This window comes from Takifugu flavidus, chromosome 8 (assembly GCF_003711565.1).
Source record: "Takifugu flavidus isolate HTHZ2018 chromosome 8, ASM371156v2, whole genome shotgun sequence".
Classification (NCBI taxonomy): domain Eukaryota; kingdom Metazoa; phylum Chordata; class Actinopteri; order Tetraodontiformes; family Tetraodontidae; genus Takifugu; species Takifugu flavidus.
Window position 1 is genome coordinate 8051026 of NC_079527.1, and position 23262 is coordinate 8074287.

Consider the following 23262-nt stretch of genomic DNA (forward strand, 5'->3'; position numbering starts at 1 on the left):
AAAACACAAAGTTCTTAGTTGATCATTTACAGAATTTATTGTAGTAAAAAAAAAAGAAACTAAGACTAAATTAGAAATGTAAGATGTCATTGGTTGGCATGGCAACTCCCTGAAACACATTTCCTCTTTAAATGATGAATCACTTAATATATTGTTGCAGAAATGAAAGATAACAGTGAGTTATTTCTTCTGGTGGCTGCAATAACAAAGTAAGAAGCAATGGGCAGATTTATATTTGCTACCTTTTACTGACAACTTTGCTGTAAAAAGCATCAGCTTGATATTTGCACATGCTTTACCATCAGTATGGACCCACTTAGACCATCTTAGTGGGACTCTTATCTAATGGTCGTGCATTATCTAAACCCCCCAAAAGGCATGAGGCAACACTGTCCTCTGTAACGAGCACATGAAGCAAATTCTCAAACAACAAGTTTAAATTGATGAAAAAGGTCATCGCAGATATAAATACCATTATTGTGGCACTCAGGGAGACAGGAAATGCACTTCAGAGGTTTTTGGGGTGCAGTGTAAAGATTTATTGTAATAACCAATTATAAATGCTGACCATCTTCACAATATATTGATTAAACCAGACATTTATGAAACATTCCACCAGCAAGCTTTATCAAGAACATTGGTCGCACATCGATATTTACTCAAAGTTGTTTGAAATTTTAACTCAAGGTTGAAACTATAACAGTGGCTTGATACTTTGTTTTCCTGTAAAATTATAAATGAATGCTGGTTAATATTGCAAACCCGGACTGGTAAAGCCATAAAGTCACTAATTAAATGAGTATTAATAATATAGAGAGTATAGAAAGATGATTTTAATGTAGCTACATCTATTCAGTTTACCTTTATGCTAACCTATAGCTTCAGTTTTGACCAGATATACCATGGCCATAGAAGCTAAACTTGATTTGATTATCTTAATAACTACAGGAGTGTGTGGTGTTTATATCCACATTGGGTGTTTTATTGCAGTGATGACGATTAGCATACCGTTAAACTTTGGACATTATGTGTTTAAAAAGCAATGGTACTATGATGAAAACATAAAGTGGAGGACATATTTGTAGCTCTTTAAACCAACAAATAATTGCTGAGCTTGTGTCTGTTATTTTATTGCCCTTTCCCTCCCAATAAATCCATCGAATGGTGCAAACTAATCTGACAGATCTGAAACATACACTTGTTTGTGTGTGTATGTAGAAATATAGCAGAATTTTGAATTTTGGTGGGGCAGTTGGTGAGTAAAGCCCCTCGGAGCACCGATGAATTCTCTTGCACGTTCTGTCCGCCCTCATTGTCTCCATGTGAACCCACACGGCTGCTCTCACATCCAGATGTGCTGACGGCCACGGTGAGCTTTTGGGGCCGCAGGCCTCGATGACCTTTAGGGCTTTCAGAAGCGTGCTCGCCGACACCCCCTTACATGCTGCTGAGAGTCATCAGTTATGCAGGGGAACCGCTCGCACTAAGGGGGGAGACAGCAGCAACAATATGGCGACAACCGCAGTTTCTCCCAAATCCTCCTCGCATCCGCAGTCCTGCAGCGGCTCCCTGGGTTCCGTGTAAAGCTTCCTCGGTGAGTATCCTCCGTGCGTCTTGGTTTGACAGCGCGCTGCGCATGTTTTTGGGCGAGAGCGGGGCTCCTCTCCGTCGGTATCCTTGCGTAAATGTCGCAGAGGAGCGCGCTGCTGCCCATCTTTTTCTGGAGCGCGGCGGATGCAGGACGCCTGCGTCGGCTCGCTGTCTGTCGCTCGGATTGAGACAGGGGCCGAATGAAGGACAGCATCCATCAGTCGATGCCAAACCGAGTCATTTATCGGAAGGAACCGCATCGTCGAGGAATTCATTAGACCTTAGCGACAGAAGCCGTCTGATAGGTTAGCATGGAGGGAGGACGCCGTCTGTCCGTCCCGCCACACCAAACGGCATAAACGGACTTTTGGTAGATCGGCTTTACTGCTTTTTTTGTTGTTGTCCTGTTTACTGTGCTGCCCATCGGACGCTACACGTAAGGCACCTTCAAAAACGGGCTGGAATGTAAGTAGTCTGGACACACTTCCATCAGCATTATCCCGGGATTGTTCATTCCCGCGGTGCAGCAGTGCCACGCCGGTCCCTTAATCGTCACATTAGACCTGGTTTGTAACCTCGTGCGTCTCGATGCCGTCTAACTTCACGCTCTTGTGCACAAATAGAGCTTCTTTTTGATTCAGCTGTCGACACGGCTTCACGGGTGTGGTGCAGACCCGTCAAGGCAACGCGCAAAAACGCACAGAATACGCCCGAGAGAAAGATCCGGTGATTTGATTAATGAGCGGGCAGAATATTGATCTGGCTTATTGTGACACGTGCACGCCACATGTGGGGCACTGACAAGCGCCACAGTTGCGTTGACAGCGTGACATTTTCCACATACAAGCCTCCCACTGCAGTAACAGCTCCGGCTGCTGTAGCGGGGCCACTACTTTGCGCAGAGATCCCGTCGTTCCCCCTCTGTGGCCGAGCAAGACTTCAGCCGAATAGATTCGGGAAATAAGACGGCGTCCGTGAGCTTATTCCTCACCTGTAAGGGTCTTTTTTTCTTTTTTGTGAGAATTAGATCATGCTTAAATGTCCCTGATGTATTGTTGGAAACGGTTGCGCGGCCAAACTTGGTTATTAGAGGGACGCATCCCACCAGCCTGAGCCATATTCATATGAGCATTGTCTTTTTGATTTGGTAACATTGACGACGTATGAGGGATAATGCAGGTCCGGGAAATAAAAAGAAAACGTCGAGGTGGGAGCTCAATGAGGCCCCGGTGCACGAATAACGGGGGCGTACTGGCAGATCGAGTCCATTTTTTTTCTCTGTTTCGCTGTCAGCCCTAGATTATATATTCAGGCATATGTGGTGCGTGCGTGTGTGTGTGCGTGTGTGTGTGCGTGCGTGCATGCGTGTGCTGCGCGCTCATGTGGTGCTGAAGCGGACAGCGCCAGCAGAGCGGCAGCAGGCTCGGTGACTGCGAGGTTCCGGGGTCCATTTTAAAACAGACGCTTTGGCTCACAGGCTGCGTGTTGTCATGTCCCCTCTCCCAGCAGATAGACCGGAATGGTTCCACCGTGTGTCAGCTCTCACACGTCTAGGGCTTCTCATGAGACTGGGTTATGTAAGATGGGAGAGGGCCTTTTGATTCAAATGTGGTCGATGGAGGAATTTTTTCTCCCGAAACCTGCATCCACGTTTAGCTCCATCCCCTCACGAACAAGAACGCTTGCTGTCGTTGTTATTGAAGGTTGACTGCAAGGGTTAAACTAGAGCCCCAAATCAGCGCGTTGCTCTCAGGCATAGATGCAGATGAGCTAAAGCAGGTCTCAGTTTAGGTGTGGGTGACTGTCCTGTCTTCGTTCTTTATCGACCCTCAAACGTCCTGCAGCCGACACAGTTGTCATGTAACCATCGATCCCACCGTGTCGAAGCCTCCCCCGAGTCCTCCAGCCTAAATATGCAGATGCCCCCGTGTTTAAAAACCTTAAGAGTAAAATCCTCCTATAAATTTGTTGTTTTTGATTCAAGGTTTATGATTCAAGGCCTGAAATCTGGGTGTAGATGTTTGTGTTGGGGTTGACGTTAAAGACAAATCAGTGATGTCCAAAGGTATGAAAATCATCCTTATGCTGTTTTAGGACAATGGGATGAGAAAAAGAGATGATTGGACCTGCAGTAATCCAACCATCTCCTCAAACCTGAAGGGTTACCTTATGAATGCATCATTTCATGGTTTCAGCTATTTGAATACTCCTTTTATTTTGCTATTTAGCAGAAAACTTTACAGCCTGATAGAAGCTGTGAGTAAATGTAAACAATGTACAATTTTAAGTATTTCATCTTTTCAAGAATTCAGAGAATATTTTGCATTTACCAACATGACTTCCTCCTAATCTCTCTCCCCAGGCAGGCGGCTCTGAAATCTTGCAACTCTATGCATGTTGTCACGTGGCGAGCGCCACAGTGAAGTGTGGGATTTTACATTTGTGCCAAAAATCTGGAACTTATGAATATCTTCATCAATTCAGCAGAGCAGGTGGGGTGTATTTGCATGTAACAGCAGTACTGTTTGCTGTCTGAGCTTTCCCTAAGACCGGTTTCTGCCCTGACTCCTTCATAGCTAATGCTGTGGATGGTACAGACCTAAAGACCAAGTAGCTGCAGGATGAAAACATGGCTGCACCCCTTCTTGCACCGCCAGGACCTGATAGCTTCAAGAAGTTTACTAGGGAATCTTTGGTGGCCCTTGAGCAGCGCATCAAGGAGGAGAAGAACAGGAAGCCACCGAAGCAGGACAGCAGCTACCGTGACGACGACGATGAGAACAAACCCAGGCCCAACAGTGATCTGGAGGCTGGGAAGAGTCTCCCCTACATCTACGGGGACACCCCTAAAGGAATGGTGGCGGTACCATTGGAGGACCTGGACCCGTACTACCTGAATAGTCAGAAAGTGAGTTTTCAGACACACACAGCCCCTGGTGATGGTCCCAGAGGTACAAAAGAAAGCCCCCACTCAGCTATTAAGTGGATCCATATCCAGCTCTACTTTTCCCGTTGCCGCAGTTGTCTGTATTCACATTTACACCTCGGAAACTTCACCATTTGGAATTTCACACTGAACATCACTGCAGGACATATTTTTGGGAAAGTGTCAAATTATAATTCTTAAAATATAAATAGAATATTGCTGTTTTGGGAGGCACATATTCTGATTTCTATTCATTCCGGGATATTGAGGCGGCGTTAAGTCCTGCTGATTCACACGTTATGGCTCAGATTTACGCATAGGATGGGACATATTGTTTGTGATAATTGGTTTTCAGGTGCTCTCTGTTTACAGATAAATTAATTTGTGATTAGGTCGGGGAATGTAATTATGTTTTCTGCCTTTGGGGAGGCTGAGAGTTGAGCTCTTGAGGCGTTGAATGGGCCATTGTTGCGTCTCCATTGTACTGGTAGCGCTCAAGGGGGAAAGGTCAGAACTGGTAACTGTGGACGGTGGAACCAGAACCAAAACCGGAAAAATCCGATGCAGGCTGGGGAAGATATATGTGCAGGAATTATGCCCCCCCACCAGGGTTTTCCATCATGTCTGATGCAGAGACAGGTGACCTTGAAAGTCTCCACTGTCTTCACCATGTGTGGCTGTCACCCGTATCTCCTAAAGGACTCCACACGTCCCCACAGCAGCATCTCGTCTCTTCCTCAGCCAGCTAACAAAACGAGGAGTTTTACATATTTTTAAATGAATAATCGAACATAAAGGGGTGGGGGGGTGGGGTGGGGCGGGGTGGGGGGAGCCATTTAAAAAGCCAAGTGTTCTTTGGTGTGTTTACAGATCTGTTGTGCAGTGTTAATTAACTTGTTGTTTTTAAAGAAGCTTAAATACTTTATCATAAAATGGCTGTGTTTACCAGGAGATCGAGATAATCTGCCATGTTATTACTGGTTCTCGATTTTTAAGAATGATGTAAGCCAATCTGCATTTGAACTCCCTCACACAGTAAATCTTAAAATGTTCCAGAGTTCAACCCAGTTGCTGGGGCGCCACTGCCAACTGATCTGTGGACAGTTTCCTGTCTGTGGCTGTCTCGTGTATCCCTGACGCCGCCTGTTACGTAACTCCCCGTTCAAATGGAGGAGACTGGACACGTGGAAGCTGATTCCAGCCCCGCGTTGCTCCGGCTCAGGTTGTGCATCGCATTAAAGCGCTGTTGCCACAGTAGAAATGAAGTGGCGCTAGCTTTGTCGTAGCTCACCTGCTGCTTGCAGCCTGTCAGCCCTCAGCTTCAGGGGAATCTCATCAGGGTCCTCCGTCCACACTGGTTAGACTGTCACCGGCAGCCGTGACGTCAGATCAGGTGGTGACCTTGATGGGACAATATTCCCCCGCGTGTCTTTGTGGCTCAGTTGCGGCAGGCTGCTTCTGGATGTGTGGGTGGGGGAGCGGTCGTGGAGACATAACCATATCAGAGAGCATCTTGTCCATCTCTGGAGACTCACCCGCGACGGTTTCGGCGCCACAGATTGAAGGCAGGCAGGCTGGCAGGACGCCCGAGCCGGGCCGTTTTGGGCGGCGTCGGGCTTGTTGTCAGTGGTGATTTTAATGGAGAGAGAGGAGAGAGGAAGCGGGGACGGGGAAATGGAGGACGTGTGCAGGAATGCATGAGCACACTTGCTCTCCTTCGGGCTGCAGCGGGTCCCAGTGAAATGTGTTCTGCAGGGGAAGAACGGAGGGCACGAAAACAGCCACAGTACGGCGGAGCTTTTTGAGCTGGCCTGTTATTTTTAGGTAGCAAAAACATCCCACAGTGGGAAACGAATGCTTGTGAGACACGCTGCATGTGTCTGGAGAGGAAGTGTTGGCATGTCTGTCTGTGCGTCCGTCTGAGCAAAATATAATAACAGTAGCAACACAAGATTAAAATTAACTTTTGGTGTGACGGCTCAGCTCTGCTCTATTGTTACAGCCGTGTGTGTGTGTGTGTGTGTGTGTGTGTGTGTGTGTGTGTGTGTGTGTGTGTGAGGCTGCTGTCTGCCTAAAGGACCCATAAATCGCAGCCCATTTAGCGTTTGCCACATGGGTTGAAAGAGGGGGAGCTCTTTGATTAGCCGCTGCAGCTCCCATGATTGCAGATGCTGCAGCAGAGCCCGATAGCTCCAGCCTGTGCCCCCCCCCCCCTCGCTTGTTCTCGCTCCAGCTCCCTCCGCCCTGCTTCTCCACAGCCTGCTGCTGCCACAGTTGCTGCCTGCCTGCTTCAGTTAGCTCTCCTGTTTTCTGCCTTTCCCTTCCCTCCTCTCTGCTACATTATGAAATTTTCAGTAGCTTTGCAGCAGTTTAGTCATGCGTTACCCAAAAAAAATAGCTCCACACCTCCACACTGCATGTTGCAGCGCGTGTGTGTTTGTGTTCATGCAGGTTTGGATCATAACATAGATTTATTCCTATTTTAAAGCCCTCATGACGGTGGCTGTGCCCAAGATTAGGCTGCTTCTTTCTGTAGGAACTGTCCTGCTGGCGGAGATGTTTCCCTCCATATGAAGCTCCACCTCTGACAGGCTGCTACTGATCCAAAATGGGAACATGAGTGTAACATTATGTAATCATTTCTAAACCTAGTGGTTTGTTCTGGGCTGTCTGAGGATGTCAGTATAATTAATATCATGGCCCCGTGTGACAGAATTGTGGGGAATGACCTTATTTCCAGTTTTGTGGTCCTTAAATGTTTATTTTATCGACACATAAGCCGGATCAAAAGTACAAAGCTGACATGCAATCACATGACAGAGCAATTCTCCTCACCCCACTTCCCCCTCCCGCTGTCTCCGGTGCTCAGAACAGAGAGAGTCTGCAGGGCTTAATGTAGGGAAGGAGGCCCAGTTAAAAGCACCCGGGCCCATATCACTGCTGCAAATGCACAGGGTCTCATGAAAATTTCATGCAAATCGCCATCTTTTATTTAAACAATGACGAGGTTATCCACAGGAAGAGGCCTGCCCCTCTCGGTTGTTGCTCATTTCCTACTTTTGAAACCACCAAAGCTGTGACGTGCAGGGCTGACGGAGGGACTGGGACGACCTGCAAACTTTCCAGACACTGTGGCAGCCATTTTCTCCTCTAAAAGTGTTCCACTTTAACGCCCGTACGCGGTTCCTGCCGAGCATTTTAGGTTTTCTGCAACATGACTGCCAAACACCACCCAACGTTTTTATCAACTGCTCAAGTGAATGCCCCTGTTGTGCGTTATCTTGTTATTAATTGATTATTTCTGTGTGTTTTTTCCCCCTTCTTCTCTCCACAGACATTTATAGTGCTAAATAGAGGGAAGACAATCTTCCGTTTTAGTGCCACACCTGCCTTGTACTTCATAAGTCCTTTTAATCCGGTTAGGAGAGTAGCTATTAAAATTTTGATACATTCATATCCTTTGACATGGTGTAACAGTCCAGATGTGAGTCCTGTTCATGTGTATTATTCATCATTCGTCATGTTCTGTGATCCTCCTGTTACATTTATGGCTTGAAAAGAACAACTTATATAATTATTTTATTTTTAGGTGCTTTTTTTTTAAACTGTCCTATCACAGTACGGGACGCCTGGCTCACATCGTGACTCATCCTGATCAGAAAAGCGGAGCAGCTTTTTAAATTTACCCTATAATGGCTTAATGCTGAGTCATCACTGGCATCTTAGTTAAAACACAAAATAAGCCATTTGTTAACAAAGTCAGCTCCCTTTGAATACTGACAATATTGTTGCTGTTTGAAAATATAAAACCTGTGCAGCTGTAAACCACGCACAGCCTCAGGCCTTGTCCTTCCACTAAATACATAACATTTTATTATTTGATGAGGAAAATAGTGGCCTGTGAGGTCGTCAGTGCTCTTGGTAAAAGCTTGCAGTGCTACGCTATATTCATTAGTGTTCCAACAGTGGTGGATTTGTGCATGATTGTATTCATGATATTTGTGTTTGTGTTTGTATTGTGTTTTTTATGATTGTCAGATTGATGTAATGCTGTATGTGCCTGACTTTCAGATTTTCCTTAACTGACACACTCTTTTCAGCATGATCATTATGTGTACAATTTTGACCAACTGTATATTCATGACCTTTAGCGATCCCCCCGAGTGGTCAAAACAAGTAGAGTAAGTATTTTTTAATTTTTACTCCCTGTTTTTGTGCATGCTAATGACGAGCCCCAGGTTGTTCCGTGAGCTGCTTTTTTCCTGTTCTTTGTTAAAATTGTTTTTTACTAATTGATGTCGTGCACTAATGGTAAATCCACAGATGTCAGTAGTTTAGGGTCACTCCAGATAGACGCTCAGGTGATTAGAACAGGCTTCTGGTTTTAATGTTGATCCAATCTGGTTAAAATTGGGATTTGTTCAGCTTCCTGATGCTTCCTGGGCAGATTTCTACCCTTTGGTCTGCAGGCAACCTCTGGTTAGGCTATAAAGTCCCCTCAGAAAATTCAAATACACCAGAAAAAAACCCACAATTGAATGCGCCAGCACATCTGGTCCAACACTCCCTTTGTTGTAGCCCGTCTAACGCTGCAGATCGAGGTCCATCAAAATTCCTCACAAGTGGGGATGAAAGTCATTACTGTCCCGCCTCTCCCCTGCATGAAAATAGAATCTTATAAGCTAAACTTTATGAGCCGGAGGCTACAAAAGCAGACATTATGGCTCTAAACTTGTGATGTGCCCTGCACTCCACTGTTATTTTGTGTGTGTGTGTGTGGTGTGTGTGTGTTTTTTTACGTGGTTGTTATTTCATCTGCTAACAAGGGTGCAGATATGAGAGCGCTTTGATCTCCTCTGGTGAACTGATTCTGTCACCGCTTTTTTCCTTTCAGGTACACATTCACAGGAATTTATACTTTTGAGTCACTTGTTAAAATCACCGCCCGAGGATTCTGTATAGACAACTTCACATTCCTTAGAGATCCATGGAACTGGCTGGATTTCATGGTCATTTCAATGGCGTAAGTATTTCTCAAACTGTTAAAGAAGATGTATTTAAGTCAAGCAACATGAACTCGTGTCATTCTGGTTGGTTGAGGAGGGAGGGTGAAGAAAGCTAGTTGCCAGTACTACGGTGCGGATGATGTCATTTCCTGTGGTTCTTACGCTTTTCTTTCTGTCCGTCTCTCTGATAACTCATTTGTGTTTCCTCCATTGACTCAAGACTTTTCTGGTTCTTCCCTCTGGAATTTGAAGGTTCTCTTCCGCCACTCAGCAGCTTCTTGGACAGCTGCCAGTCTGCAGTGCCATCCATTTAAACTTCCCATGTAGCCTCCCTTCATATTTTCTCTCTCATACAACAGCCCTATCATCCGCTTCACTTCACACCCTAATTCTCCATTAACATGAGCGGCTAAAACGTGATCAGACAGCCCATCGTCCCTGTGTCACGCTGCCACGTAGCCCAGCCATGTCTGAATTTAACTATTCCCATCGTATCTGCATGTAAATAACAAGCTGTTATAACTGTGGTTTGATCCTGCAGGTATATAACAGAGTTTGTAAACCTAGGCAATGTCTCAGCTCTGCGCACGTTCAGGGTGTTGAGGGCATTGAAAACTATTTCTGTAATTCCAGGTAAGACAGGATGGGGCGAGGGACGGTGGGGCGGGGTCGGTGTTAGGTGTATGTGTCTATCTTTCCTTTTACCTTCCACCCTTCTCCTCAGTGGACACGCTCTGTGAGTGGCGTCGTTTCCTCCTTCGGTGGTGTTGTGCTCTTGGCGTGTGTGGTTTTTGTCATCGTGTTTGTTGTGTGATCCTTCCCCTATTTCAGATATATAACAGAGTTTGTGGACCTGGGAAATGTATCTGCGCTGAGAACGTTCAGAGTTCTCCGAGCATTGAAAACTATCTCTGTCATTCCAGGTGAGACTCAGTTTAAACACTAAGGCTGATCCTCTCACCCTTTCTTTTCTACTCACTAATTTTGATTTAAGCAACAAACAAAATAATTGGAAATAACCATTTTTTGATTTATTTTTCCTCCAAAATTATCAAAAATGGTATTAATACATTTTTGATAGGCTTTGCAGTCTCCTTTACAGCCCCTTTATGCTCCTCATACGAGGCTCGTTTCTAAGGCAGTTAAGGTTTTTCCTCAGAAATGGCTTGAACTCACTCTTTTATCGCAAGCTTTTGGATAAATACACGACATTATTCAGCAAAGAAACTGTTTGCAGTAATGTTTATATTATAAAATGGTAATTTAAGGGAAAACTCCGACCACAGTGCACGTTATGTGTTAATGCAGAGCTTTGCCTTTCAAATTTACCTCCAACTAAGTCATTCAAAACGAAAACTTCCACGAAAGTGACTTAATTAACAGGTTTGCATTGTTTGTAAGCTAGCAAGTGAATCGGAATGTTGCCCATTCCTTTGTCACGTTTAAGCACATAAATGACGGAGACGCTGTCAGAGAGATCCTGAGAAATGTGTTTTATTTATATATGAAGACTGCCAAGCCTAGCTTGTGAACATATCTCTTATGCTGCATGATGCTTTTCAGTCACTTGCTTTTACAATATAAGCCTATGAGAGCTTGGCTGACAAATGGCATTGAAAGTATAATTTACCCCCCTTTGGTTTTTTTTTTTAGTTGGATTATTGATTTTTTTCTCTCTCTCTTCTTTTTACAACCTACTTAACTTATGTACCATGCAGAAACAGACATGGTGTGCTCTCGTTGTCGAGGTTGGGGATGCAGATGGGGTGGTTAAATGACCTCTTGACCTCTTTGAGTGACACTGACTGCGCATCTATCAGTCTCCTGATGGTAGATGTACAACAGCTCCCCACATAATACATAATTATTTTTTTTCAAAGAAACATAAATGAGATGCTTATAAATACAAACATTAACGTGTTTGACAAGCAAAAAACTGGTTTACTTGATTTAAATAAGGTGATCAGTGCCACTCATGTTGGGGCAACACAGTTAGAGCTAATACACGATTACACCATCAACTTATCCCATTTTCACAACGATAATCCGCTAACAGATTAGTTTAGTGCTGCCAAATTGTGACTTGTCGCCTTTGCGCCGTCCCAAAAAGTAGTGGATTTTTCTGTTTTTGTCTGTTTGGGCATTGATGCTAAGCTCAGCTAACTCAATCCTTTTATTTGAATTGATCAGATTTATTGGTCAGTCTAGCTTTGCTCCAGTGTCACGGGGGTGCTGTCGGGCTGTCAGTGTAGACTAAAGCACCTGTAGTGACCAAAAGGGTAAAGGGGGTGTAGATCAAGCTACTTCCTGTTTACGTTCCTCGTGGACCCTTGTGAACACTGCCAGAAGATGTCCAGAAGGTAAAGAAAACACTTCTGTCTTTACTGGTGACGGTGTGGATGAGCCAGACTGCAGGGTACTGGTACTGGTACTGGGACTGGGACTGGTACTGGGACTCAGTGTTTTTCTAATGACACTTTTAACAAGACAGTTCAAGAAAGTGCCCACGCTGGCGCTGGCATTGAATTGCTCCTGTTCAGCCTTGGAGTTTAAATGACCTGCATGTGGTTTCCAGCCCCCACCCCCCCTCCCTCCTTGCCTGTGCCTCCGTCCTTCTCATGGCCCCCGTTGTGCTGCTGTGCTCTCTTCCTTACGGATTTCCTCTCACTTTTCAGGAGCCTTCCCCCTCTCTTTCACTCTACCAACCACAGCCAAAAAAACCCAACATAATCTTGTTTAACATGAGTAAAATCTGTTCATCTAAAATCTGAAAAGAGTGGAAAGGCTCATAAATATTTTCTGTTTGTTTTGATTAAGAGCAATATAATGGATGTTACCTGTAACTTTTATATAAAATGTATTACTACCGACAGTGTGAACAAAACATAGATTTCCTCATAGATTTCCTCTTATCACATCACTGATAAGAGTGCAATATTCTGTTTGAAATAAGCGTTTAAAAAGTTTTGTGAATTAATTGTATTGAATTGAATCGTAAACTGAAAGTAATAAATAATATAAAATCCTAGCTTTAGCCATTGCTAATGGATACTTTTGAGTCACAGTGACAAAAGTAAATTCAGGAAAAAGTAGAAAGAAAAGCTTCCCAGGTTTGGTCTCAGTATCTCCTGCATAGTTTGTCCTTGTGTGCCTGGCTGCCCCCAGGCTTGAAGACCATCGTGGGCGCCCTGATCCAGTCTGTGAAGAAGCTGTCGGATGTGATGATCCTGACCGTCTTCTGCCTGAGCGTCTTTGCTCTCATTGGTCTCCAGCTTTTCATGGGCAACCTGCGCCAAAAGTGCGTGTTCTGGCCAATAAACATCACAGACAGCCAGCTGTCCAATAAGAGCCAGCCTTTCGACTGGGACGAGTACATCACGAATGACAGTAAGTCCAGGAGGCAACAGAGGCCTGCCAGCGGTGCCGGGGGTCTGAGACTGTCCATTAAATGGATGGGCAACAATAATTGGCCTGATATCAGTGTAAAAACACACCAGTCAGGCTCCCGTCAGGGCTTGGTTTCAACAGAACTCATTTATTCATTTAACATTCATTATGTTGTCCCTCTCTTCAGCCAATTTCTACTTCCTGCCCGGCCAGCTCGATGCTCTTCTTTGTGGGAACAGCTCAGATTCCGGGTGAGTTCCTCACGCGAATGCAGCGAATCGTTCAACAGCAGCGACCGCAAATCTGTCTGAAGTCTGATTACTGTGAGGAAACTGAGTCGCATGTGGGGTGATCTCTCTTTGCTTATCGAGCTCTGTCCCTCGCTGTTCTTAGGCGCTGCCCAGAGGGCTACACCTGCATGAAAGCTGGGAGGAATCCAAACTATGGTTATACCAGCTTTGACAGCTTCGGATGGGCCTTCCTGGCACTTTTTCGCCTCATGACACAGGATTTCTGGGAGAATCTTTACATGCTGGTAAATAAAACGCGAAGTCAGGCCACATACAGTCAAACAGCACCAGTGAGCTGAAAAGATACGACAAGTTAATGATGGAATTCTTCAGGAAAATCAGCCATTAATATACAAATATGTTTTTTTCTCTCTTGCCTTCAGTTAAATTGCCAAACGTTCCACGGATCAGACGCGTTATACCTCTCAAATTGAAATTACGTAATATCAGTTAGTTACCATTTATGTAACCTGTTCGTCGTTGTTCTCTGAAGAGCTGAGGCCTTATTCCAAGATACTTGACTTCCATTTTTTTCCCCTTTAAGGGAAAATTGTAGAAAATAAACAATCACCTAAATGAGTAATAAAATTTAAAACTGTGAATGTAAAATTTTGAACAGTCAGCATGTCATACTGCCCTGCCACATGCATTCTGTGTGTGTTCTGGCTGATCCGCTGTTTTACACAAAGCCCTGTAAGCACTTTTACTGCCACATACAGCACACACTGGGTGCAGGGGAGCAAATATGAAATATTAAGAGCTCAGGCATTACTGTATGGCCAATGAGGGAAATGAGACCTGATGGGAGCGTTCCAGCTCTTACTTCTATTTTTGTTCTCGTCTTTGAAACTCACCTCCCAGCTGCAAGCTTCAACGGCTACTGTGCCGAGCATCTTTTAAACGCCGACTATTTAGCTGTTTTAATACCCGCGCTCATCCTGTCTCTGCTTCTGTCTCTCTGAAGACAAAATGGTCGAAAAACATTTCCAGTCTAAACGGGTTCTGGTGTCAGCAATGATTTAAATACCCACAGCTCTGTGAAATGTATGGAATTCCTGTCTTAAATCTGCATTAGGGGAAGGGTTCCACAGTGTTCTGGCATTATAGTAACAGCTTTATTAAGAATTTCCCAGAATGTTCTCATTTGTTCCGCTGTGCCTCTTCTTCGTTATTCTGCACTGGGAATAGCATCCCAGTCCATACAAAGTGCCTGACTGGCAGCGACTAGTATGGTTTTAATGAAAAAGTAGGTCAAAATGCACACGTATAATAGCACTCCCTGATGAACAAGCCTACCTTAAGCATATAGTGAGAACTCAATTAGTGCAGGATTTAGATATATTCTACTCTGTGCAGAGGAGGAACACAGTCTTGCTCCACTGGCCTCAGGAAAATCACCTGTTCCCAGTTAAAATATTTAATTATATTTACATGAAATCAAGTTTGAATGAAAAGCCAGTTGTTAAGAAACTAGCCGGCTGACATTGGGCGGACTTTAGGATTGACAGAAGTCGCTCCCACTTCCCTCACGACCTCGACTCTTTCCCAACAGACTCTGAGGGCAGCCGGGAAAACCTACATGATCTTTTTTGTCTTGGTGATCTTCGTGGGTTCATTCTACCTGGTGAATCTGATCCTGGCTGTGGTGGCCATGGCCTATGAGGAGCAGAATCAGGCCACTATGGAGGAGGCCCAACAGAAGGAGGAGGAATTCAAGGCCATGTTGGAGCAGCTCAAGAGACAACAGGAAGATGCGCAGGTTCCTCCTTAGTTGGACACTTAGTTATTCAGTGAGTTTTTCCCCCTTATATATGTTCTGATTTATTTGTTGCTTATTTGCAGGCTGCTGCTATGGCAACCTCTGCAGGCACGGTGTCAGAGGACGCGGTGGAGGATGATGGAGGAGGGCATTTGTCATGCAGCTCCTCTGAGATGTCAAAACTCAGCTCCAAGAGCGCCAAGGAGCGGCGCAATCGAAAGAAGAAGTGGCGCCAAAAAGAGCAGGAGAAGGAGAAAGGCGACAGCGAGAAGTTTGTCAAGTCTGAGTCCGATGACGGCAGCAAGAGGAGCCGCTTCCGTTTTCCCGATAATCGCTTGGGCCGAAAATCTTCCATCATGAATCAGGTTAGAAATAACAAATCAGGTGTTCTCTCTTCGCCTTGGACAGAACTAACGTCTCACGTCGTTCCTCTTCTGTAAGTCACGCGGTTGCCACGGAAATGACTCTTCAGTGAAGTGCTCGGGTTGCAGGAGATGTTGGCTTTCACTCTGCCCTTTGAAACTGATGACCGGCGGCAGAAAAATGGCGGTGCGCTGTAGCTTAAGAAGCCTAAATGTCATCTCTCTTTCTCCCTTCTCACAGTCTCTCCTCAGCATACCTGGCTCTCCTTTCCTGTCGCGCCACAATAGCAAGAGTAGTATCTTCAGTTTCAAAGGACGCAGCAAGGATGTGGGCTCAGAGAACGAATTTGCCGATGATGAGCACAGCACGGTGGAAGAGTGTGAGGAGCGCCGGGGTTCCCTGTTTAGTCCTTACCGGCGGAGCAGCTACAGCGGCTTCCATGGGAAGAGAAATAGCACAGTGGATTGCAATGGAGTGGTGTCACTCATCGGCCCGGGGCCGGGTGGACGCCTTCTGCCTGAGGTGAAAATAGATAAGGCAGCTACTGATGACAGTGTAAGGAAGTCAATGAGTAGACCTACAGTATCTAGGCATGGCCCCCTTCTCGTCCGTTCCTTTTCTTTCTTGCTCACTATCCTTTAATCTGTCATTTTTGCAAGTCCGTATGTATCTCTTGGCTAAGCGCTCGCGCCTCCCCTCCCCCAGCCCCTACAGTGTATGCTGCCCTCCAACAGTAGGCAAAGGATGGAGAAATTAGCACATTCTAAAGTCACTAAACCTCAACCGAGCATCAGTTTGTTTGGTTTTTTGCAACTGGGTCTATCAATGACTTCCAGGCCACTTTGTTGTTTGATTTGAAAGACTGAGTAATGACTGTCAATGTTTGTGTGTTCATATCAAATATTTATTCACACACGGCCCATGCACATTTCACATACAAGCGGCGTTCCAACATGTCTCTGCCCACTGTGCAAATATTTAAAACCTGATAAATATCCACTGCACCACATGTATGAGATGTTAAATTTTTGCCCATCTCACCAGTTTGGTAACAAACAGCATCTATTGAAGAGCTCCAGTGTCTTGATGTGTTCCTCCTCCAGGCATCCAGATCCTGTGCGAGCCTGTGTGGGTAGATCTACAGTAGGAGGCGGTAAAGGCAGAGGGGACCACATACATTTATACCAACTCCCCTGAGCACTGTTAATATCACAGAGTAGAACCAGTAAAACACACCATCCTACCAGGCCTTAATATGAGTAATAAGACAGTAAATGGAGGGCTGCCGTCCTTGTCTGTCTCTATCTTTTCCGTTTTCCCAAACCTTACATAGTCAACATTAATGGAGTCGTTGTGTCTGATTCTAGTTAGCATGGTAGATTTAAACCCTAGACTAAAATAAGCATGACGAATACAAGTAGAAAATGGTTATGATGTTTGCAATTTCCTCTCCCTTTCTTTGACTTGGAGCATGCTTTTGCATGACGAATGAAACTAAACTTCTGCCTTCATATGATCTCGTTACAATGCTCTTGACATGGTTGCAATATAAGCTCTACGGTTTCAAAGTAGGAAGATATAATAGCATCAGTTTGGAATTGGCATTAAAGTGGCCAGATTTTGGGGATCAAACCTGATGATTATATTGCAGTGGCAGCAAAGCCTCCATTATTGCATGACAGGGCTGAAAATGCATTCATGCAGAAGCAGTTTTTCTTCACACAGTATCTCAGAACCCATTTTATTGTTTAATTGGGTTGAGCTAATTACATTCCAACCTTATTAGGGTCAAGGATTCCAAGACCACTGCTCCCTCTTTGGCTGAAACCCGCATGCATTTACAGCAAACACACATCTTCCTTGAAACCAGTATCGACGCAGAAATGGATGACAACTGCCTCGCCCCGCCCCCAAAACTACAACCCTCGACTAGTTTTTTCGTGCCAATGCCGTTGTGCACTTCCCTCCGCCGGCCACCGGTGGCGATGTGGGATGGTGTTCATGTCGTCTCCATGGGTGCTTGATTCTTCCTCTCCTCCTGACAGCCAACTACTGAGGTTGAGGTGAAGAAGAAGCTGTCGGGCTCCCTGATGGTGTCTGTGGACCAGCTCAATACCTCCTTTGGGCGGAAAGAGCGGGCCAACAGTGTCATGAGCGTCATTACCAACACACTAGTGGAGGGTACTGCCACTTTCACCCAGCTATTTAACCTGCTCTTTCCTTATTATTTGACTTGAATATCCTGCTTATCTGCTTTGCATATCCAGCAGTTCCAGATACATACTATGCATACAGTTTTTCTATCATTTGATACCATTGCATGCAGTATGCTCGAATGAACCAGTATGGATGATTTTAATGTGTAATCCGCGCTATGTCTTCAGAACTGGAGGAGTCTCAGCGCAAGTGTCCACCTTGCTGGTATAAATTTGCTAACACATTCCTGATCTGGGAGTGCAGCCCTACCTGGATCAAAATCAAGGAGATAGTCAATCTGATTGTCATGGATCCTTTCGTGGACTTAGCCATCACCATCTGCATTGTCCTCAATACGCTCTTCATGGCCATGGAGCACTACCCCATGACCCCTGACTTCGAACACATGCTTTCTGTGGGCAATCTGGTGAGTGGTGGAAGTGTTGGTTCCTTTCCTTTTTTCTTTGATTCTTTGGTTTTTCTAAAAAAAAAAAAAATGTTTACCTAAAGAGGCGAGGTCATGGCGGGTGTAATGTCAGATTCCTAACCAGTCTTTCCTGTCTTAGCTCTCTAACCGCCATTATTCCCCCTCCCATCAAATGCTTCAGGAGTATTACTGAATTTGCCTCTTCGATAACTGAACCCATCCATTTTCACTGGGAAGGTTTATTGGAATGATTTTCGAAGCACGTCTGTAAACATCTCGGCATCCCAACACAATAAGTTGTAGCTGACACAGTGTTGCACAATATGAGTAATAACTTTGGAGTGGAGTGTTTATTTATTTTGTGAGCTCTTCCTGGGAGTAATTTATTAGTGCCATTTCTGACAAGCAACACATCATCTGGAGTATATAAAATCTCATATATCAATGGAGCCTGTCAATATTAATTCATCAATGCATTATGACTTTGGATTATTCTATGTAATTAATGTGTTAACTATTTTAAACCTATTAACACACGTGAAGAGTCTGTTGCACTGATAATTAGCCGAGGACGGAGGGAATAGAGATGTGAAAAAAGCCCACTGGCCGACTTGATGGGCTCAATTCCAAGATTTACATGGATTTAGAGGGAAGTTATTAACTGTAAAGTCATTTATACACACTGCAGGAAGGAGTTTATGCTTCACAAAGCCCGAAATATCATCTCAACCCTAAGCATAGCCTAGTTAAGTCTTTAATTTTGGTGTGTCTAAATCTAAAGCTCCACTATTTTATCTTTCCATTCCAACAGAAATGAATATTTCATAGGATTTATTCACTGTTTTGAATAAATAGACATAAATCAAATTGGATTAAACCACAACCGCCCTGTGGTTCACCTAATATTTACTATATTAATATTTAATTAGTGGTCTTCCACAAGAAATAGATATGCTTCCATCTTTCACTTTTATAGGCGGCCAATGAAAATGTTACTGATTGTTCTGCTTGTGTGTCTGTTTTATGCTGCAGGTTTTCACGGGAATATTTGCAGGGGAGATGCTCTTCAAACTGGTGGCTATGGATCCATACTACTATTTCCAGGAAGCCTGGAACTGTTTTGATGGTTTCATTGTGACGCTGAGTTTAGTGGAGCTGGCTCTGGCTGACGTAGAGGGTCTTTCTGTCTTACGGTCATTCCGATTGGTAAATACCATTTTTGGTTAAACATTTACAACAACAAAAAACTATTACAAGGAAAAAATGAAATAAAAGGAATTTCGTGTTTATACTAAAAATGGGTTTAAGTTGAGTAGGTCAACTAGATACAATAACAGTATTGAGTGTTCATATTTATGCTTCATTGGTGTAAAACAGAGGGTTAATAAAGCAGAAACTGTGACTGATTCATATTTATTCCTTTCTTTCCACTGTCCCTCTGCAGCTGCGAGTGTTTAAGCTGGCCAAGTCTTGGCCTACCCTTAATATGCTGATCAAGATCATCGGTAACTCAGTCGGAGCCTTGGGGAACTTGACTCTGGTGCTCGCCATTATCGTCTTTATCTTTGCCGTGGTGGGCATGCAGCTGTTTGGCAAGAACTACAAAGATTGTGTGTGTAAAATCGCTCGAGACTGTGAGCTGCCCCGCTGGCACATGAACGACTTCTTCCACTCGTTCCTGATTGTCTTCCGGGTGCTGTGCGGCGAGTGGATCGAGACCATGTGGGACTGCATGGAGGTGGCGGGACAGGCCATGTGTCTCATTGTCTTTATGATGGTCATGGTCATCGGAAACTTGGTGGTATGTATTTCACAGGAAATGAGCCAGATTGGTAAATCCCTGCACTTATGTCACTGTTTGCTTATGCGATAGGTTTTGAACCTCTTCCTTGCCTTGTTGCTGAGCTCGTTCAGCGCTGACAACCTGGCTGCCACAGACGATGACGGCGAGCCCAACAACCTCCAGATTTCTGTCATGCGCATTAAGAAAGGCATAGCCTGGATAAAAGCAAAGGTAAGGATCCTGATGGCGAGTCTGCTTAAAAAACCACCAATGGAAGATGAGCAGAAGCCCTTGGATGACATGTATGACAAAAAACTGAACTTCATTGCCAATCACACTGGGGTGGACATAAACCGAGACCTGGACTACGCCAAGAACGGCAACGGCACCACAAGTGGCATTGGCAGCAGCGTGGGCAAGTACATGATCGATGAGGACCACATGTCATTCATCCACAACCCCAATCTGACTGTGTGTGTGCCCATCGCCGTGGGCGAGTCTGACTTTGAGAACCTCAACACAGAGGACTTCAGCAGCGAGTCGGACATAGAGAACAGCAAAGAGGTGAGTGAGGTCCTTTCGGTAACAGCATTTTAAATAGCAAACTACGGCTAATTCAGTTACTGTTAACCTTGTTATCTTTGCCTCACCTTAAATATCATTTAAGGATACTTGATTACATCCCAGTGTACTTTGAGTTGTGCCAAACTTGTTCATTATGGTGGTTCTGCCAGGAGGAAACGTATCGGAGAATAATTATTCATATGTACACTTGGTGCTTTTATTCTTTTAATAACATATGCATGCAGTAATCTGGTCTGGCCCATCTACAATGGCGTGCTACTAATTTATAGTAATTCCATCATTGACAGGGATCTAGAGTGCTCCAGTGATCTACTGGAGTAGATAAAATGTGTATCTCCTGCTCTTATGGGTAAAAAACATTTAGAACATTGTCTGAGAGACCATGTGATTATTTGATATTTCTATATCAGTGTCCATCCTCGTGACATATGTAGGGTTCTATGGAGAGAACCTGATCAAATTGTATTTGTATTTCAGTATTTTCATGATTTCCGCAGAGGTTGCGTCGGAATTAGCGCCACAATTAGCTCAGGGCCATTTCCCTCTGTAGACAAACTAACTGAGGGGAGCTACCAATCAGTTGTTCCCCTGTTGTGCCTGCATGACCATATATCTGGATCTCTGCAGCTGGATGACACCAGTTCATCTGAGGGCAGCACCATTGACATCAAGCCTGACGTGGAGGAGGTGGTGGTGGTGGAGACGGTGGAGGAGTACATGGAACCAGAGGCATGCTGGACAGATGGTGAGACTCCTCACTGCTCTTGTTTCACTGATTACCTTCACTCTGTTGCACCGAGATGGAAAAAAGGCTGGGAGGAAATTATATATATATATCAGGCAAATTAAATTAAATTAGTAATAATAAGTTAATAAATTAGTAGCAAAATCTAAATGATAATTAATAATTATTTAATTATCATAAAAGTATATCAGCGTTTTGTTATTAAGAGGCATTTGATATGAATGTATACAATGATGATGGAGTGTTTTTTTAAAGTGAAGACATGTCTTCTGATCAGATGCTTTGTTTCCTCAGCTTGTGTGGCCAAATATAAGTGCTGTGAAGTTGACATCACCATGGGCTGGGGAAAAAACTGGTGGTTCCTGAGGAAAACGTGCTACTTGATTGTGGAACACAACTGGTTTGAGACCCTGATCATCTTCATGATCCTCCTCAGTAGTGGTGCCCTGGTGAGGAGTACACTTCGAAATATTCTATTATATCATCCATCCATCCGTCCATCCATCCATCCATCCGTCCATCCATCCTCTACCACTTATCCGGGGTCGGGTCGCGGGGGCAGCAGCCTAAGAAGAGAAGCCCAGACTTCCCTCTCCCCAGCTACTTCTTCCAGCTCATCCGGGGGATCCCCAGGCGTTCCCAGGCCAGTCGAGAGACATAGTCTCTCCAACGTGTCCTGGGTCTTCCCGGGGTCTCCTACCGGAGGGACATGCCCTGAACACCTCACCAGGGAGGCATCCAGGGGGCATCCTAACTAGATGCCCAAGCCACCTCATCTGGCTCCTCTCAACGCGGAGGAGCAGCAGCTCTACTCCGAGCTCCTCCCGGATTCTCACCCTATCTCTAAGGGAGAGCCCAGCCACCCTACGGAGGAAGCTCATTTCGGCTGCTTGTACCCGTGATCTTGTTCTTTCGGTCATTACCCAAAGCTCATGACCATAGGTGAGGGTAGGAACGAAGATCGACTGGTAAATCGAGAGCTTTGCCTGTCAATCTCCTGCTGTTATATTATATATTTAAAAAATCTGCTGTTTGCTTATTTGATAAAAATCTGATTAAGTAAAGACTGAATGAAGTTGGCTCGGTAATACTCAGTGTTATTGATAGTCTGTGGGTTGGCCGTAAGGGCATAAACCAAGATGATGGGGTAGACTTATGAGTCTCAGTGGTGCTGGGGGAGGGACCAGAGATCCCTTAAATTAACGGATGGGACCATTTACAAAACAGGGTTTAGCTTTGGGGTTGAAATGAGGCCCCGGCCTCAACTATCAGAAATGTTATTATGAAGAGCACTGCTAATTTCCTCCATCCCCAGTTTACACTGATTCCTTTCTCCCAGTGTGTATAATGTATGCAGAGTGCATTATTTTAATCTGATAAATCATAGTTTGCCACCAGGAACGCGAGAGTGGGCCTGTTTGTCATGCACAAATCCATCATAACATTCATCAAACGTTCATAAATCATCGGCAAGCATCCTCCCCATGGCTGAGTCCTGTTTACTGCTCTTCCACAGGCCTTCGAGGACGTGTACATCGAGCAGAGGAAGACAGTTCGTATAATTCTGGAGTATGCTGACAGGGTTTTCACTTACATCTTCATCCTGGAGATGTTGTTGAAATGGGTCGCTTATGGTTTTGTCAAGTATTTCACCAATGCCTGGTGTTGGCTGGACTTCTTCATTGTGGATGTAAGTCCATTTCTTTTTTCTTCTGTGTGTCAGAGGTTGTAAAAAAGCTTTTAATTACTTTGGTCCTCAATTCCACCATAGAGATAACAAAATAATGATTAATTAGAATGCTTTAAACTATAACATGAAATCTATATACAGTAGGTAGAGCTTGTTGTGCTTATAGAACTATTTATGTGTTGCTCCTAATACTGTCATTACTGTTGGGTAAATATAAGTTATTATTATTATTACAAATATATTATTGTATATGTTATATATATAATATTATATATATTATTACAAATATAAGTGTCATGCATTAAAATACCTTTTGGTATATACGACAAGCAAAAACATTACAAATGCAGCTGATAGAAATACAACTAAATTGGAGCTGAACATATTTCAAATACATATTGGATTCATGCAGTTGTCAGGATCTATGTATTGAAGTTGGGATCTATCAAATTGTGTCTGTTAAACTGTCTCTGCCCTTGTCTCTGACCTGTAAAATGTCTGATCTGTACTTTTGG

At 44.4% G+C, this 23262-nt stretch overlaps 1 protein-coding gene across 11 annotated transcripts in view; it reads left to right on the top strand.

Moving 5' to 3' along the window:
- Nucleotides 1-1307: 1307 nt before the first annotated feature.
- scn8aa (sodium channel, voltage gated, type VIII, alpha subunit a) overlaps nucleotides 1308-23262 on the top strand; it is a 35860-nt gene continuing 13905 nt past the window's right edge. For 2 of the 11 annotated variants that reach the window (XM_057042080.1, XM_057042081.1), the window contains exons 1-21: nucleotides 1310-1594; nucleotides 3953-4082; nucleotides 4167-4498; nucleotides 7851-7968; nucleotides 8607-8697; nucleotides 9411-9539; nucleotides 10064-10155; nucleotides 12688-12909; nucleotides 13097-13160; nucleotides 13303-13444; nucleotides 14752-14958; nucleotides 15042-15323; nucleotides 15562-15843; nucleotides 17367-17502; nucleotides 17706-17944; nucleotides 18977-19150; nucleotides 19389-19745; nucleotides 19818-20291; nucleotides 20940-21057; nucleotides 21352-21506; nucleotides 22574-22747. In XM_057042080.1, the coding sequence (XP_056898060.1) occupies nucleotides 4220-4498; nucleotides 7851-7968; nucleotides 8607-8697; nucleotides 9411-9539; nucleotides 10064-10155; nucleotides 12688-12909; nucleotides 13097-13160; nucleotides 13303-13444; nucleotides 14752-14958; nucleotides 15042-15323; nucleotides 15562-15843; nucleotides 17367-17502; nucleotides 17706-17944; nucleotides 18977-19150; nucleotides 19389-19745; nucleotides 19818-20291; nucleotides 20940-21057; nucleotides 21352-21506; nucleotides 22574-22747 (3735 nt within the window). In that variant the 5' untranslated portion in view covers nucleotides 1310-1594; nucleotides 3953-4082; nucleotides 4167-4219. Of the gene's footprint in view, nucleotides 1595-1674; nucleotides 2056-2447; nucleotides 2584-3952; nucleotides 4083-4166; nucleotides 4499-7850; nucleotides 7969-8606; nucleotides 8698-9410; nucleotides 9540-10063; nucleotides 10259-10353; nucleotides 10446-12687; nucleotides 12910-13096; nucleotides 13161-13302; nucleotides 13445-14751; nucleotides 14959-15041; nucleotides 15324-15561; nucleotides 15877-17366; nucleotides 17503-17705; nucleotides 17945-18976; nucleotides 19151-19388; nucleotides 19746-19817; nucleotides 20292-20939; nucleotides 21058-21351; nucleotides 21507-22573; nucleotides 22748-23262 lie in introns of those variants that run through there. The other 9 variants (XM_057042079.1, XM_057042082.1, XM_057042075.1 and 6 more) reach the window with 8 other exon arrangements.